The sequence below is a fragment of the Lipotes vexillifer genome, unplaced genomic scaffold (genome assembly GCF_000442215.2).
Source record: "Lipotes vexillifer unplaced genomic scaffold, Lipotes_vexillifer_v1.1 scaffold1049, whole genome shotgun sequence".
NCBI classification, from domain to species: Eukaryota; Metazoa; Chordata; class Mammalia; order Artiodactyla; family Lipotidae; genus Lipotes; species Lipotes vexillifer.
Genome location: NW_006799027.1, coordinates 2255777 through 2271910, shown reverse-complemented (window position 1 = coordinate 2271910; position 16134 = coordinate 2255777). Strand labels below are relative to the sequence as shown.

At 43.1% G+C, this 16134-nt stretch overlaps 1 protein-coding gene across 1 annotated transcript in view; it reads right to left on the bottom strand.

Moving 5' to 3' along the window:
- Window positions 1-2583: 2583 nt before the first annotated feature.
- APBB1IP (amyloid beta precursor protein binding family B member 1 interacting protein) overlaps window positions 2584-16134 on the bottom strand; it is a 62566-nt gene continuing 49015 nt past the window's right edge. Inside the window, exons 10-13 of the mRNA XM_007471376.1 lie at window positions 15785-15883; window positions 15086-15200; window positions 4587-4690; window positions 2584-3093 (exon numbers count right to left, since the gene is read on the bottom strand). Coding sequence (XP_007471438.1) covers window positions 2584-3093; window positions 4587-4690; window positions 15086-15200; window positions 15785-15883 — 828 coding nt within the window. The remainder of the gene's footprint in view (window positions 3094-4586; window positions 4691-15085; window positions 15201-15784; window positions 15884-16134) is intronic.

Below are 16134 nucleotides of genomic sequence, written 5' to 3'. Positions count from 1 at the left end.
TAAAGTGGACCTATTCTCTGAAACATGTTTGTGGTCATTTTTGTTTTAATCAATCAATTTAATGAATAATAACTACCTGAGTTATTCTCAATAACTAAAAAATCTTATAACAATCTTTTAATGAATTTTTAAGTTTTCATCTAATACCATGTACCCAGCAATTTGGGGCACATCAAATAAGAATACAATTTAATTGTACTCCTCAAGCTTTTTTGTCTGTTATAGTAATTTTCATTTACCAAAATAAGAGAATAGTTTAATGAACCTGATTTACCATTCAACCAGCTTATTAAATATCAGTGCATGATAATCTTGCTTCATTTACACCCTTACACACCTCCCCCTTGTTCCTAGTTATTGTTTTAATTGAGGTATAATTTATATATCCCCAAGTATTTTAAAGACATTCCCAGACATAGTTTCATTTAATCTATGAATATTTCTGTATCTCTAAACGTTAATGACTTAAGACACATACATACAATACCATATCACCTTAAGACATTTTTCTGTCTGTGCATAAACTGAATAACAAATGTGCAGTGATCAATTGATCAATCCCTAACAGTGTTGAAAGAAGGGATGTGACTGGTCACTGTTCATATGTATCTGTTATTTATGTAGTGATTTGTGGGTTGAAGAGCTAATAGCAATGTTTGTACTTTGCATAATTACTAACTACTAGTTAAAACTAATTACTAGAAGGCCCGCGTACCGCAAAAAAAAAAAAAAAAAAAAAAAAAAAAAAAACTAATTACTAGTTAAAATAGCATGGCAGCAAATGTGAACCATGTTGGGGACTAGTGTTATTTAACTAAATTGTGGTAACTGAAACTTCTGCATGTTGAACTCTGCAAAGCAAGGACCATCTGGACCATCTATTTCCTAATGTTTTCTTTTATATCCTGTAATAAAGGCGCAGGGATGGAGAGAGACAGTACATTCAACCTTTCGGTCCACCAAAATTATATCAATATTTTGACCACAAAATCAGTTAATTCTTTTCCGTAGCTCTTCTAAAATATATATTATCTAATGCTAAAACTCACAAACGTTTTAATGTTTGAATTTTTATAGTTTTTCCCCATAAAGTAAGTGTACAGTATGGATAGAAGTTAGGAGACCCAGGCGGTGACCCAGCTCTGTGAGATGTAGGTTAAGCACATCTTCAGGCCTCATTTCTTCTCTGTTAAGTTAGGAATATGTTTGAATTGATGGTTTGGGAGTCATCTGTGAAGCCCATAACAACCACATCTCTCCCTTTCCCTTCCCCAGTCCCCTGGGTCCTACTGTCTGAGCCCTCCTTTTCCATAGTGACGGGTCCCAGTGCTTAGGAAAAATTTAGCACACCTTACCAGTTTTAATTACTAAATATTTTGGTTTTAAAATGTGAATTTGCTTTTTCATTGTTGTTTTAAATGTCAATTTAGAGCTCACTTTTTTCCAAATATTAAAACACAAGATTAATTATCTTCCTTAAGTAGAAAATAACACATTAGTTATTATTATTAGTTTTGGCCGCGCAGCCCAGCATGTGGGATCTTAGTTTCCCAACCCGTGCCCCTTGTACTGGAAGCGCGGAGTCTTAATCACTGGACCCCCCGGGAAGTCCAACACATTAGCTATTATTTTCTACCCACTTTAAGAAGATTTTGAGGTGTTTTACATTAAAAAAAGAAAACTAAAACAGAACCATGGAAATAAAACTAAGAAAATCTAAAAGAACTCTCAGAAGCCAATTAGAAAGAGAAGATAAGGGTAATAGGAACTGAAGATAAACTGGTTGTTAAAATTAAGCATTAAATTTATCTGAGGGAAAACATTCCTGGTTGAAGTATATAATTTGATTGCCTTTTCCTGTCTCTAAATTTTTATTTATAGCAACTTATAGCATTATAATAACAGAATCCAAAAACTATCTAAAAAACTATTTTTTTCCCCCAATTACTACGTTATTCAACCATTAGAAAACCAAAACCAAACTAGGGTATGTCCAAGACTCCAATCAATCAAGCAATGAGTCTCAAAGAAACTAAATTCACTCTACCTCTCCTGGTTTTTTCTTTTTCTTCTTTCAACTTTTCTGAAAGTTCTGGAGGTCACTGAGATGGAGATGGAAAATATGTCGAAGATCAACAAGACTTTAGAAGGCCTAGGATTTTTAAAAGGTCAAGTATATTATAAAAGAGAATTGATATTGCACTAGATTTATACTGATATTTCTAAAAATACCATCTTAAGGAAAAAAATTTAAACTTTTATTAATTTGATGCTTCATAACATAATAAAATAAATGAACATAAAATATCATTTTACTTAACTTGGAAGGGAAGATAAAATTCATTGAAGTGGAAATACACAGGAAAGATATGTACATTCAGGCAGATATTCTAAATTCTGTATTAAGGTAAGGATTATGAATGTACTTGAGAAACAGGGAGACGTTTCCTATTTGCATTTCTAGTCTGAATACTTCAATATTGTATGTAAAATGAACAAGATGTTACGGAAACAAAGTAGCAAAAATGCAATTGAGGTTAGCAATGACTACACCCATCACCCAAAGATACTTCTAGGTTTCCCTTAGGGCATGTTGCTTCTCTTCTTTTGCAAAGCTTTCATGAGATCCGACATGAAATCCTGCTCCCCACCCCCCCCGCCCGGTGGTCCCGGGTTCGCCTGCCTCTTGGGGGGAGCTGGTGGCCTTTTGACCACCACGGGGGTCGGCTTTACGGCTTCGGGGGCGAGGGCGGGCGGGGGCGGGGGCGGCGGCAGCGAGGACCCCGCGTCGCCCGCAAACGACGGCGGCGGTGGAGGAGGCACGAAGCCCGGGGGCGCATCGCTCAAGTCGGGGGGCGGCGGAGGAAGCTCGTAGTCCTCCAAGGGCGGCGGCGGCGGGGGCGGCGGCAGGAGGTCGTGGGGCGGCGTGGGGAAGCCGGCGGCCGCGCCCTTGACCTTTGGGGGCGTCCCTGGGCTGCCGCAGCCGACTTCCGAGGACCGTCGCACGGGAGGGGGCGGAGGCAGGCTGGACTTGGGAAGGGGCTGGGCCCTGGGCGCTCCGGGGTCGTGGTTGCTGAGGCCGGACTTCTTGTCCTTCAACAAAGTGACAACAGCATTTATTCTTGACCACACGGCCACGTGGACATGACAGTTCCCGGACAGGTGAGTCTCCGGATTTAGGAAGCGTCTGCCCCCGAGGGGGAGGCTCAGTCGCTCAGTCCTGAGACTCCAGGTTGTTCCTGAGCTAGCTCACCTCATATTTATATAATGCAACTTCCCCCAGGAGTTTCAGGCAGCTGAATTGAATCCCTCTGTTTTAGTGATAATTATCATTGCAATTTACATTTTATCAGGCTTTCATTTTATTTCTTTCTTTGCTTAATAACCTCTTGCCACTGGAGATTAGAAATTTTTCCCCCCCAACAAAGTGCCCTTATGATTGAGTTTATTTTATTTAGTTCAACTGCTTAGCATGATAAGAAATTAACTGGTGATGTATTTTTTAAAAAAATTCTGAACAGGCAGTTTGGGAATTAGTGTTCACGCATAGTTAAGTGATTTCTATTCTGGGATCCTTTTATTGCTTTCAGCATTTAAAAATGTTTTTCTTCAGTTGGCATTACAAAAACCATGAAAATAATAATCGCTGAAAGTACACTGCAAGATGAGATTGTCAGACTTGAGAAGCTAACAAGAATATTAGAGAAACACACCTTTTAATGGTCTATTGTGGTTTTCAAAAATTATAAGAAGTCGATAAATACAGGATTTAACTGTTCCCACCACTGGCTGATAGACAAAATGAAAGGGGAGAATGAGGTGGAAAACTACTGAAACACATTTAAGACTGGTTTGAATCATACATGGGAAATATTCAGTGGAACTTGTATAATCAATTGAGTCGTTACCAATTGGACTAATAACTAAATTATAACTTTTAGCTATAATTTTTAGATTTAAATGAATCTTCATTAATCTCTACTAAAAAAAAAGTTATGGAGAATGTTACACCAATTTGGAAATTATTTTAAAATGCGTTTTCTTCTCTGTCACCCTGAGGACATACGTAGAACGTTAACAGAAAAATACAATAATAAATATTTTATAGTGGGACCCTGTCAGTACTCTTCTAATCTGGTTTGGGGTCCAGATAGCATTTAATAAAGGGTTTCTGACTAACATGTTGCTCTTATTCAGAAAAAATAAGTAAAAATCCCAAGGGCTTAAAATGCAGATGCCACTTTCAGAGAGTGCTAAAACCACTTGACTAAACCAAAAAAAAAAAAAAAAAAAAAATTGCTTCAGTCAAAATAAATGTAGCTAAACTAAAAATAGTTACCAATCCTCAGCATTAAAAAAATTCTTACATTTTCCCGAAGCTGTGATAGTTGGTTTTAATTTTCCATTCTAGCCTATGTAACTTTAAGATAAATATATATGTATGAAGCAATTATCTAAATAAAACTGCAGTGACTTCTGAATTCTTGGAACTCTATTTTCTCTTTTTAAAAGAACAGTTATTAGAATACTGCTAATGGTTTAGAATATGGGCTTACAGGTGACAGTCTGATAGAAGTGGGTCTTACCTTGGTTGTTTCAACATGTCTCTGGGCTTCTCCGAGAATAGTACTCATAGAATGTGCTGCCTGGGGGATCTGACCATTGGCTTGGGTGGTGCCTGTTTTAACTCCTAAGGGGGAGGAAGAGAGACAAGAAGAGTGGGCAAAGGTGGGAGGGAAAATTAGGAGTATGGGATTAACAGGTACAAACTACTGTATATAAAACAGGTGAGCAATAAGGAGTTACTGTATAACACAGGGAACTATACTCAATGTCTTGTAATAATGTATACTGGAAAATAATCCGAAAAAAAAAAAAACCTGAATCCCTTTGCTGTACACCTGAAACTAATACAATATTGTAAATCAACTATACTTCAATAAAAAAAAGAGTGAGCAAAGTATTTTCAACATTCTTCAGAGTTAACCTGAAAAGACAAAGCAGTTTTATGTCTCCAAAGCAAAAGGATTCACAGGTACACAGGGCTTTTGAAAAAGCCTGAGGTTCTACGACAAGACTTCATGAAATTCAGCAAAACATTCAGGGAAATGAATACTTTATACAAGCAACAAAATCTGGATTAACTGGGGTCCCAGAGAACAGTATGTTCTGCTTTTAAAAACTTTTTGGTGACTGGAAAATGAACTTTGAAAACCTCCTTTTTAAAAGAATTGTTGAAGATTTTTCTGAAATGGATGTATCCAGGTTCATAACATGCTACGTACAGGAACAACTTTTGAACGTTATCCTCAACAAAAAATACTTTGAGCACAAAAACAGTAGACAGGACTTCCCCAGTGGTGCAGTGGTCAGGAATCCACCTACCAATGCAGGGGACAAGAGTTTGAGCCCTGGTCCGGGAAGATCCTACATGCCGCGGAGCAACTAAGCCCATGTGCCACAACTACTAAGCCTGAGCTCTAGAGCCCGAGAGCCACAACTACTGAAGCCTGTGCTCTGCAACAAGAGAAGCCACCGCAATGAGAAGCCTGCGCACCGCAAGGAAGAGTAGCCCCCGCTCGCTGCAACTAGAGAAAGCCCGCGCGGAGCAACAAAGACCCAACGCAGCCAAAAATCAATAAATAAATTTTAAAAAAAAGGAAAGAGAAAAAAACCTACCAACCTATTCCACTCATGGAATCTTCCACTTTCAACGGATCTGGAAGCAACCACTGTCACCATCTAGTTCAATTTTCTTATTCTACGGCTGTGCTCAAAGGCTGCACTTGGCTCTAACTTTGCTTTGTACAGTTATCACCTAAGTAGATGTCAAAAAGTTCCTTGAACGAGTGAATGAATGAGTGGAATTGAGACCAGCAAAGGTAAACATCTTGTCCATGATGACAGATTTCCAAATATATCAGACTTATTTCCGTACAGTCCAGCAGGCTTGCCGTCAATACCAGTACAGAACTAGAATGCTCCTGGTGTGAATTCGGAGTCGGCACTGGTTTTCTCCCAGCTAGCTGAGGGTTAAAAAAATATCGCAGCTGGGTTTAACTGGCTCTAGAAGCAGGAATTCTATACATTTTAAGTCAAGAGGTCCTGGATCCCAACAGATGAAAAGTTTTTTGGTATCCCCCCGGACCGGGACACGAGCCCGTGTCCCCTGCATCGGCAGGCGGACTCTCAACCACTGCGCCACCAGGGAAGCCCTCCTGCCTTTTTATTTGCCCTTTTGCACAAAAGTGTGCCTAGCCGAGGTTTCACAGTTTTGAGAGTCAGAGAGAAGCTGTGTGTTGATGTCTCTGGCTCCGGAGACGGCATCCCGAGGGGAGGACAGCCAGCTCTCCACACACTGAGCCTGCTCCTCCCATGACTGAACTGCCTCCCAGACCCCGACCTGAGGTCTCCCTGAGGGAATCCGAGGCTGCCTTAGCTCTGCTCAGTACCAGCTGTTCTGCCAAATATTTATGAAATGACTGTGTGCTTGCTTCTCTAAATATTTTCCAAATATTTTGAAAAACCCAAAACTATGCAACAACTCAGAGAAGGTCATTAAGTACTTCAGGAGACAGGGAAGAAGGGAAGGTCTGATGAGGAATCAGATACTTGCACTATCTCAAAGTATCTCTGTACAAATTATTAAGTACAACATGAAATAACTGCACAGGAGAGAAATCGGACAGCACGTTAGCCAAGTGGTCAGAATGAATGTTTCCAGTGAGGGGCAATAGACACCATATGCCTCCGACTGGGATACCCCGAGAAGGACACGGCAGCTTAGTCCTGCCCCAAACACATTACCTGAGATGAATTACGAGGAAATATCAGACACATCCAAACTGAGGGACGTTCTATAAAATAAATGGCCTGTATTCTTTAAAAAATGTTAATGTCCTGATAGGCAAAGAAAGGCTGAGGAAATGTTCCAGAGGAAAGGGGATGAAAGAGACATGATGCCTAAATGCAAACTCCAAATCTGGACGGAACCGGTGCCAGGAAAGAGCATTGCTGTAAAGGCATCATTGCAACGACTGGCAAAACTGGGATATGGGCTGTGGTTTACATAAATATACTCTATCAACATGAAATGTTAAATTTCCTGAATTTGATAACTGTACTGTGGTTAGTAAGGGAATAGCCTTTTTTTTGTTGTTTTAGGAAATACAAAGGGAAGATTTAAGGGACAAAGGGACACAGTATAGTCAATCTATTCTCAAGAGGCTCCAAAAAAAAAGGTCTAGGGACAACATATGGGTGTGGGATGGGGAGAGGGGGATGATACAGCAAATGTGACAAATAGTATCGGTGCTCTGGATCAAGAGTCTATGGAAAGTCTTTGCATTATTCTTGCAACTTTTCTGTAAGTTTGAAATTATTTCAGAATAAAAATATGTTCACATCCATTTATGCAGTCAAAAGGCTGGAACAGGCTATACCAACTTGTTGTGCTGTAAGGTTTTCTGCTGTAAAATGCATGCTCCTCGTTCAGCAAGAGCAGCCATCTCCTTGTTCAGAGCTGCCTTCCTCAGCACAACTGCTCGGTGCTGTCAGAACTTAACACCCTGTGCCACGTAAACACGAGATTATCTCTAAGACTATTTAATGTCTCTCTCTGATTAGCCACATCTTTGCTCTGGAGGGCAGAAAGTAACAGGTTTAAACTTCTTAAGGTCTTAGGATGTTTAAATTTAAGAGTTTTTCATAAGGCCTTGTGTCCCATCCCATGCCGCGCCCCTGAGAGATTTAAAGCCCTTAGATTCCAAAGTGCTTAATCTCATTTCCTTTGGTCTCTTCTCTTTCCCCTCTTCCCTCTTTGTATGCATATTCAAAATCTTTCTTTACAGGTAATGGAAACACCTTTGTATAAACAGAAACCAAAGCTGAATACTGAAGACAGTTAGGGGAAATTCCTTTAAAGGGCACAAATTGTCAATATACATTTTTTTTGCTTCTTTTGCCCAAACACACACAGTCTGATTTCTCAACAACATAGTGCACATTGTTATGTAACCAGGATGTCTAGGTCTTTGCCAATCTGTGGGAACAAAAGAAGTCACGTCTATAGCAATCTCTCGGATGCTCCAAGCTGCTGTCCTCCTCCCTTTACCAAGAAGTCTAATCTTTTCTGTGGGTTCTCTACCCCATCCTGAGACAACCCATGGGTACCCACATAACTCGTATATCCTGTAGGTGCCACCGATTTCGGATCTAGGTTGTCCTGGGGTCACAGTATTAACGTCCCAGCTGTCAAGTAGCAACACCACCCCTCCTGCTGCCACGTCTCTCTGGCAGACCTCAAAGGAATTAGGGGTGGAAAGTTTATTAAACATATATGAGACCCGCACGTTTTACAGAACTCAGGTGCATTCCCAGGAGGGGACTGATCCCTCAACCCCTTCTTCACCCACGTGGTTCGTAAAGGGCCGATCCTACCACTTGTACTGGCATCCTCTTCAGTGCGGCTACGTGATTTAGGTATAAGCATGCAATGGAGCCCTTCCAGGGCACTTTCAGAAGTGGGGCTTTCTCTCTGTACTAAGATTTCCAGCTGTGTGAAAAATGTTAGCCTAGAGAGCCAGTGGCAGTCCTTGCCACCTCATGGGGACACTGCCCAAGAAAGAAACAGTATCTTGATGACTTCGCTTAACCCCCTGGATCCCGCTGTGCCTGAAAGCAGCCTACCTCTGGATTTCCTAGTTTTGTGCCGTAATAAATCTCTCCCCCTTGGTTTTTGTTGCTTAAACTAGATTGAGTTGGATTTCTGCCAATTGCCATGAAAGCGTCCTGATGAAAAATAGTGGCTAAAGTCATAAAATCATTTTATAAGTACTAAAAAAAAGCCTCCACGGCTGTTTCCTAATATAAAAGAAAAAACCCTGCCATTTATCAAGAATACATTACTTGTTGCTAAACACTTTGGATGTAGAACGATGCCTCGGGATTTTCAATTGGGTAATCACAGCACAGGCACACAAATCGCCTGTGGTTTGACTCCCAGCCAGTGACCCTGCACCACTTGGCCTTGCCTCTCCAGGACTTTGGGTCAACCACGTGAAGAGGGAGGGGGCAGGAGAGGAAAGGGATTCCAGATGAAAAGTTGAAGCGAGGAGGCATCAGACTGACGGGGCCTGGGGTTGATTGTCTCCAGGCTCTATCAGATGGTTTTATAGCAGGTCCTGCCCAGGGAGAGTTAGTGCCCGCGCAAGGTCTCCTCGCCTGCAGTTTTTGTTCTGATCTGTCTCTCGTGGGTCCAAGGTCCAGGAAATCTGTCCTCTGTGGGTGACCCCCACTCTGCAAGCCAATGACTCAGAAAACAGTTGTTGGGGTGATGAAGGAGGCTCCCTGACTAGTGCCCCAAACAGCCCGAGGTTCAAGTGAGCCCATCAGCCAGTAACTCCTCTGATCCCAAGGAACATTTGTTTTCTCAACACTATTCTTGACATTTACCTTAATTTTGGCGGCGGAGGGAAGAGGGCTGTTGCAAGGAACGTATGGTTTGATTTGTCCCGGGCTCCTGGATGGACATGGGTCCCTTAACACCTTCCAAGAGCCCTAGTGATTTTTTTTTTTTTTTTTGCAGTACGCGGGCCTCTCACTGTTGTGGCCTCTCCCGTTGCGGAGCACAGGTTCCGGACGCGCAGGCTCAGCGGCCATGGCTCACGGGCCCAGCCGCTCCGCGGCATGGGGGATCTTTCCGGACCGGGGCACGAACCCGTGTCCCCTGCATCGGCAGGCGGACTCTCAAACACTGCGCCACCAGGGAAGCCCAAGCCCTAGTGATTTTGTGTGATGAGTTTAGGCGAAGAGAGAGGCTTGGATAATAATATACGAGAAGAACTGAATTTTAAAAGATGGCGTCATTTCAAGCGGGTCTTTGTTGCTAAGATGTGATCACGGTCATCGCGTACGTATGTGTATAACTGAGAAGAATGAACTTCACGTTCTATTTGAAAGTGGCTTCCCTTCCTTCTAAGCTCATCATCTTCAGTTCCTTCCGAGCTGGTCACTAATGTAGCTCTTTAGAGCTTAAAATCCCACCCAGCAGGTGCTCATGGCAATACATTCTAAGGCATAAACTGAAAGACAGTTTAAATTGAGGACGTTTTTCCCCTTAGATGCTCAAATGGAGGCATTTAATAATAAGCAGGGATGCTCTCAGTATGGTTTAAGATCTCAGCACATTTGTCCTCTGTAGGGCCGCAGGGCTTAATTTTGATAAATAAGACTCTACAGCAGAACCAAGATGGGTTAATTTACTATCTAGTAACGGATATTCCATCGTGGGAAAGATCCTCCTTTTTGATCAATGGACATCTCATCTGACTGCTGCAATGGTGTTCTTCAAAAATTGGATTTAAGCAATTCATTTAGGAGAAACGGAATGAACATGCATTTTGCATTTAGTATTAAGGGCGTTCACATTACTTCACCCTCAGAGAAACCCTACCAGGTATTAATTCATTTTTCCATTTGTCGTCCCAACCATCTTCGAATTCTAGCCAAGTGCCTGTTATCTGCCCAGCACTGCGGTCTGTGCTGGGAAAACTATGATGTACCAGACAGAAACAGTCCCTGACCTCATGATTTCCTTCAGTGCCTGGAGGAGGGAACAGATACTAAACTAATAATCACACAGATTATTAATTATGACTGGCCTACCAAGGACAATTCATTTGAGATTTGAGGCTGGGCAGGAATTAGCCACATGAAATCAAAGAGCATCATAAACAGAGGAAAAGCATCTGAGAAGTCCTTGAAAAAGGATGGTGCTTGGGGCTTTGAAAAAGTGGGAAAAGCCGATGGGCTCTGTGGCATTGCTAAGGACTGGGGACTTGATCTGAGAGCAGTGGAAAGCATCTGAAGGGCTGAAGCACCACCCCCATGGGGCCAAATGAACATCATGGTGGCTAGGATTTGATGGCAGTGGAGACAAACAGGCATGGACAGACTTGCCCAATATTCAGAAGGCAGAATCAGCAGGATTTAGGAGTGACTGAATTTAGAGGTGAGTTTTCGTGCATGTTTTCTGCAGGAGCAATTGGGCAGATGATGATGTTATTTATGGAAACAGAGAACAACAATGGGGGGGCAAGTCTGGAGGGTAAGAGGATGAGCTCAGTTTTGCAGATGTTGAGTTTGAGGTGTCTGGGAAGGACCCACGTGAAGCCAATGAGCAGACAGTTGGATACATGGGTTTGAAGGTCAACAGAGAAGCCTCGATTGGATTTACGTAGCTATAGGTGGTCAGCTCATACACAGTGCTGGGGGTGGATTAGATCGCTTAGGGAGATAGTGTAAAATGAGGACAGGGTTAGGACTGATGGGTCTTGAGTAGTTTAAGGTGGGGCAGAAGAAGAATTACTACAGGAGGTTAAAAAAGAGTGGTCAGAGAAGTTGGGGGGCGGGGTGGGGGACTTGGAGTGTGTGATATCTGGAAAGCCGAGAGAGGAGATTGGTTCAAGGAGGAGTGGTCAGTTGTGTTGGGGTTGCTGAAAGGTGGACTAAAAAGAGGGGTTTACAGTAGTTTGATTTAGCAACACAGAGGCCGCTGGTGAGATTAGCAAGAGCATTTTCCACCAGGTAGCAGAGGCAGAAAGAAGCCTGACTGAAATGTGCTGAAGAGTGAAAAGGAAGTAGGAAAATGGAGGCAGCAAATACGGTCCACCTTTTAGAATAGTTGCTTGTCAGATGGGCCACTAGCTGGAGGGGGATTTGGAGTTGTAGGGGGGTTTTAAATTTGATTTTGTTTCTTTGAAGAAGGGAGCAATACTGATGAGAAGAAAACAGTAGAGCAGAAGAGAATATGGCATAATCACGCACCTCTCTGGTCTTCGTCCTGGGTTCCTGGCACAGAACTTGGTATTTTCCAAGCTATCAGAGTGTCTTTGTTATTCAGCCCCTAGGAACACATCTGAGTTTATGCAAACAAGGTGGATCAGGATGGGTGCTGGTCACCAGAAGACCAACCGACTGATTAGAGGGTTGAGGCTTTGGGCCAGCCTGACATCGGCAGAGTAGAGAACGGGGGCTAGAAATTGAGTTCAGTCACGTGGTCAGTGATTTGATCAATCATGTCGATGAAGTGAAATCCCAATAAAAAAATCTGGACAGTGGTGCTTTCCTGGTGGTGAATACATACATCCATGTGCTGGAAGGGTGATGCACCCTGATTCCAGAGGACACAGAAGCTCTTCATCTGGGACCCTCCTAGACCTCACCTTATTCATCTTCCATTTGGCTCGTCCTGATGTGTATCCTTTACTTACTTTTTTAATTTTTAAAAATGTTTCTTTCTTTCCTTATTGTTTGGTTGCGTTGGGTCTTCACTGCTGCGTGTGGTCTAGCTGCAGTGAGCGGGGGCTACTCTTCGTTGTGGTGCATGGGCTTCTCATTGCAGTGGCTTCTCTTGTTGTGGAGCACGGGCTTCTAGGCGAGTGGGTTTCAGTAATTGCAGTAGGCGGGCTCAGTAGTTGTGGCACATGGCCTTAGCTGCTCCGCGGCATGTGGGATCCTCCCGTACCATACCAGAGGTTCCCCCCACCGAACCCGTGTGCCCTGCGTTGGCAGGCGGATTCTTAACCACTGCGCCACCAGGGAAGTCCCAGTGTATACTTTATAATAACATTGTAACAATAAGGATAGCACTCTCCCAAGTTTTGTGAGTTGAACTGTTGAACCTAAGGGGGTTCTGGGAAACCCCCAGATTTGTGGCCGGTAGGTAAAAAGTTTGGGTGGCCTGGGGACCCCTGAAGTGTGGCTGGCATCTGAAGCAAGGGCAGCCTTATTAGGACTGTGCCCTTTTGGGGTCTGAGCTAACTCCAGGGGCAGCATCAGAGTTGTGCTGCAGGACTCCAGTTGGGGCAAGAATAGGGGACGAGAGCATGCATGGAAGAATCGGCCCTTGTTAGGAAGTAACACAATAGACATGGGCTAGGATGGGTATAGATGCAGGTAAGTCACTGGGTTTGGTGGTGGAAAGTTGATGGTTCCTTTTTTTTTTTGCTGAGAGTAAAGGGGCTGGAGATTGGAAATCTGAGGAGAGTGAAGAATGTCTGAAACAATTAGAGAAACTAGGAGATTACACTGACTGGGATAGGTTTTCTCAACATTACTGACAGTTGGGACTGGCAAATTCTTTGTTGTTCAGGGCTGTCCTGTGCATTGCAGGACAGGCGGCATCCCTAGCCTCTACCCATTAGATGACACAAGCACCCCCCAAAGCATGACAACCAAACATGTTTTCAGACATTGCCAAGTCTTCCCTGGGGGTCCAAATCTCCCTTGGTCGAGAACCATTGGTCTAGAGAAACACAGTAAGAGCCACAGGCAGTATTAAGGGCCCAGTCGTGGTTGATGTCGACAGATCTGTGATGGACTCAGTGTCTACCATATGCCGAGCCCTCTAGGAGGAAAGGATGTCCCAATCCCTCTCCCCACGCTGGAGAAGCCTCATTCCCCCTACCCTCTCCTTTTCTCAACCTCCAGATTTCCTATATACTAGGTTAATGGTGGGCAGAGTCCTGTGGGTTGACAGCCAGCCCAGTCATTCTGCTTCCTTCCTTCCTTCCTTTTCCCCTCCCTCCTTTCTCGCTCGCTTTTCTTCTTCCTCTTTTTCTTTAAATTCCTGGTGTTATAGTTGCCTCTGGCTGGGGCTGAAACTTAGGGGAGAGAGATGCCCATTTCAAGCTTTGAGTTTAAACCACATGCTCTAGCTTGTTCTAACAGGTAGCCTCGAATTGGGAGTTATGAACACCAGCCCAGCTGATCAAACATGGAATTCTAATTTGCCATGGTTCCTGTGTCTATATCTTTCTCTTGGGAACTTCATGGTAGGGATGCCTGTGTCTGGATGTGGGCTCAGTGGTGCCCTATCAAAATAGCATCTCACAGCACCCCCAAATCTCCAATGACCTCTGACACACACACATAACTGGTAGAGCTAAGGTCCTGGCAAGATGTGGGTTCTGTTTCCACCCAAGTGGGTAGACTGTGATTCAGTTCTGACACCTCCTGGAGTTGGCACCAGACCCTACAGGTTTAAGGTACAACCTTCACAAGGCTGCCTCCACTTCATTGCCAGCCACCCACCACTTCTGACCAGCCTTTATAAACTGAGAGGTTCCCATGACCCCTCAGGTTCAATAATTCAACACAATGACTTGTAGAACTCAGGAAAGCTCTACACTCACCCATTACAGTTTAATTATAATGGACGCCCACCGGGCGAGGTCTGGGTGGGTCCTGGACGTGGACCCCCTTCTCTGTGGAGTCAAGGCATGTAACCCACCTGGTTCCTTGACTTGTTCACCAACCAGGAAGCTCCCCCAAGCCTTGGTGTCTAGAGTTTTTATTGGGGTTTCATTAAGAGGTACAATTGATGAAATCACTGGCCACAATGGTTCAAGTTCTTCCAACCATTATGTATCATAAAGACAATGTGTTTGAATCACAGCTCAACCACTGAGAAGTATTACGTACTAACTTCTCCAAGCTTCAGTTCTCTCAACTGTGGAGTGAGGATAATAATGTATACCTTGCAGGGTGGTTGTAAGGACACGAAATAATGTGTATATAAAGCAATGCATAGTACCCACTCCATCCCTCAATGTCTTGCCCTCCTTCTTAAAAATATAAACCAGTAGCTGTTATATTACCATTAAAATGTGATGTCCAGAATTGGGTACGGGGCTCTAGCCATGACGTTATTAAGGCAAAACACCAAGGAATGATCTCACTGTCGGTGCGAGCAGCCTGCTGGGCACTAATGGAGCCTCAGACAAACATCACATTTATACTGTGATGAGACACAGCTCCCTACAAGCTCTCCCTAAGCTGGTGATCACCATCTTGTCCACAGGCATATCATGAAAAAAGGGTCAGAGCTTTGCTAAAGGTCAGTTATAAAGAAATAGATACAAGTGTGTGTGTGGGGGGGGGCGGGATCTTAAATTTGACCATCAGGAGGGAATGTATTCTGTACAGTGTCTACAAAGTTCTGTTTCTATGAAATACATTAGGTAAGTTTGAACACGACCTCTGAGCTTTGAACAGGTGTCAGACTCTCCCCTCTGCAAGGTACCTGTAGAAAACGGGGCCGGTGGGGCTGCGTTGACAGTGCCCAGGTTTGTCCACCGAGAGGCAAGCCCTGCCCTGGCCATGGCACGCTGATAGCTATCATAGAGCGTCTTTCCATACTAGGGAGAGAAAACAAAAGAAGCAACAGAGTAACCCCAAATTCTGCACTCAACTGCAAACTGCAAATTCAGGGAAAAAAGGACTTCATCACTACTCTTTTTATTCCTTTCCTGAGATTTTTTTTTAGTAGACGTATTTCAATGAAAAAAATCCACAAATCATGTTTTCATATGTTAAATAATTTTCCAGATTAGCAGAGTCAGGTAATACTTTCACCTCCCCATTAGAGGAGAGCTTTAGCCACGCACTGTGATGACATACATCTTTATATAATTCTACTGCAGATTGTATCTAGTGTTTCTTAATTATGCACGACACTTGCAAAGCTCTCCATACATCAATATCTGAGATGTCTCGTGTGAAAGTAAATCCTCGACTCTCAGGTCATGGGAGAGGTCCATGTATCAACCACTCTCACTTACTTAAAAAAACCAATGGGCAAATAAGGTAATATCTATGGCATTGACCCCTTAATGGCATTGACTCAGTAAGAATGGATCAGCTGTTTCTCAGTAGCACAAAGACTGGACCCAGGTCAGGAGGCTGGTTAGCAAAGATAGGGTGAGTCCAAACGCTCTCTCACCTTGGCGATCCTGATTCCCGTAACCCACTGATTTAGCATTCTTGCGTCATCACAGCAGAGATACTTGATATACTGGGACTCCTTCTGAATTTGGGGATGCTAGAAAAAGCCATTTCAAAGACCGTTTATAAGCTGTTCACTTATTAGCACCTTTCAAAAACATTTAAAAAATTCTCACAGTGTATGAGATTTCCTGAGATGGTGGCCAAAATTACCGGTAGCAATTTTAGGATTAGGAACAGAAGTATATATTTTACAGAAGCTAAATTTGGAAAGAATTTAAGAAAGCAGTGACATAATTTATCACAAGCATTTTTTACTATATTATCAATAATCATTTTCATTCCTGC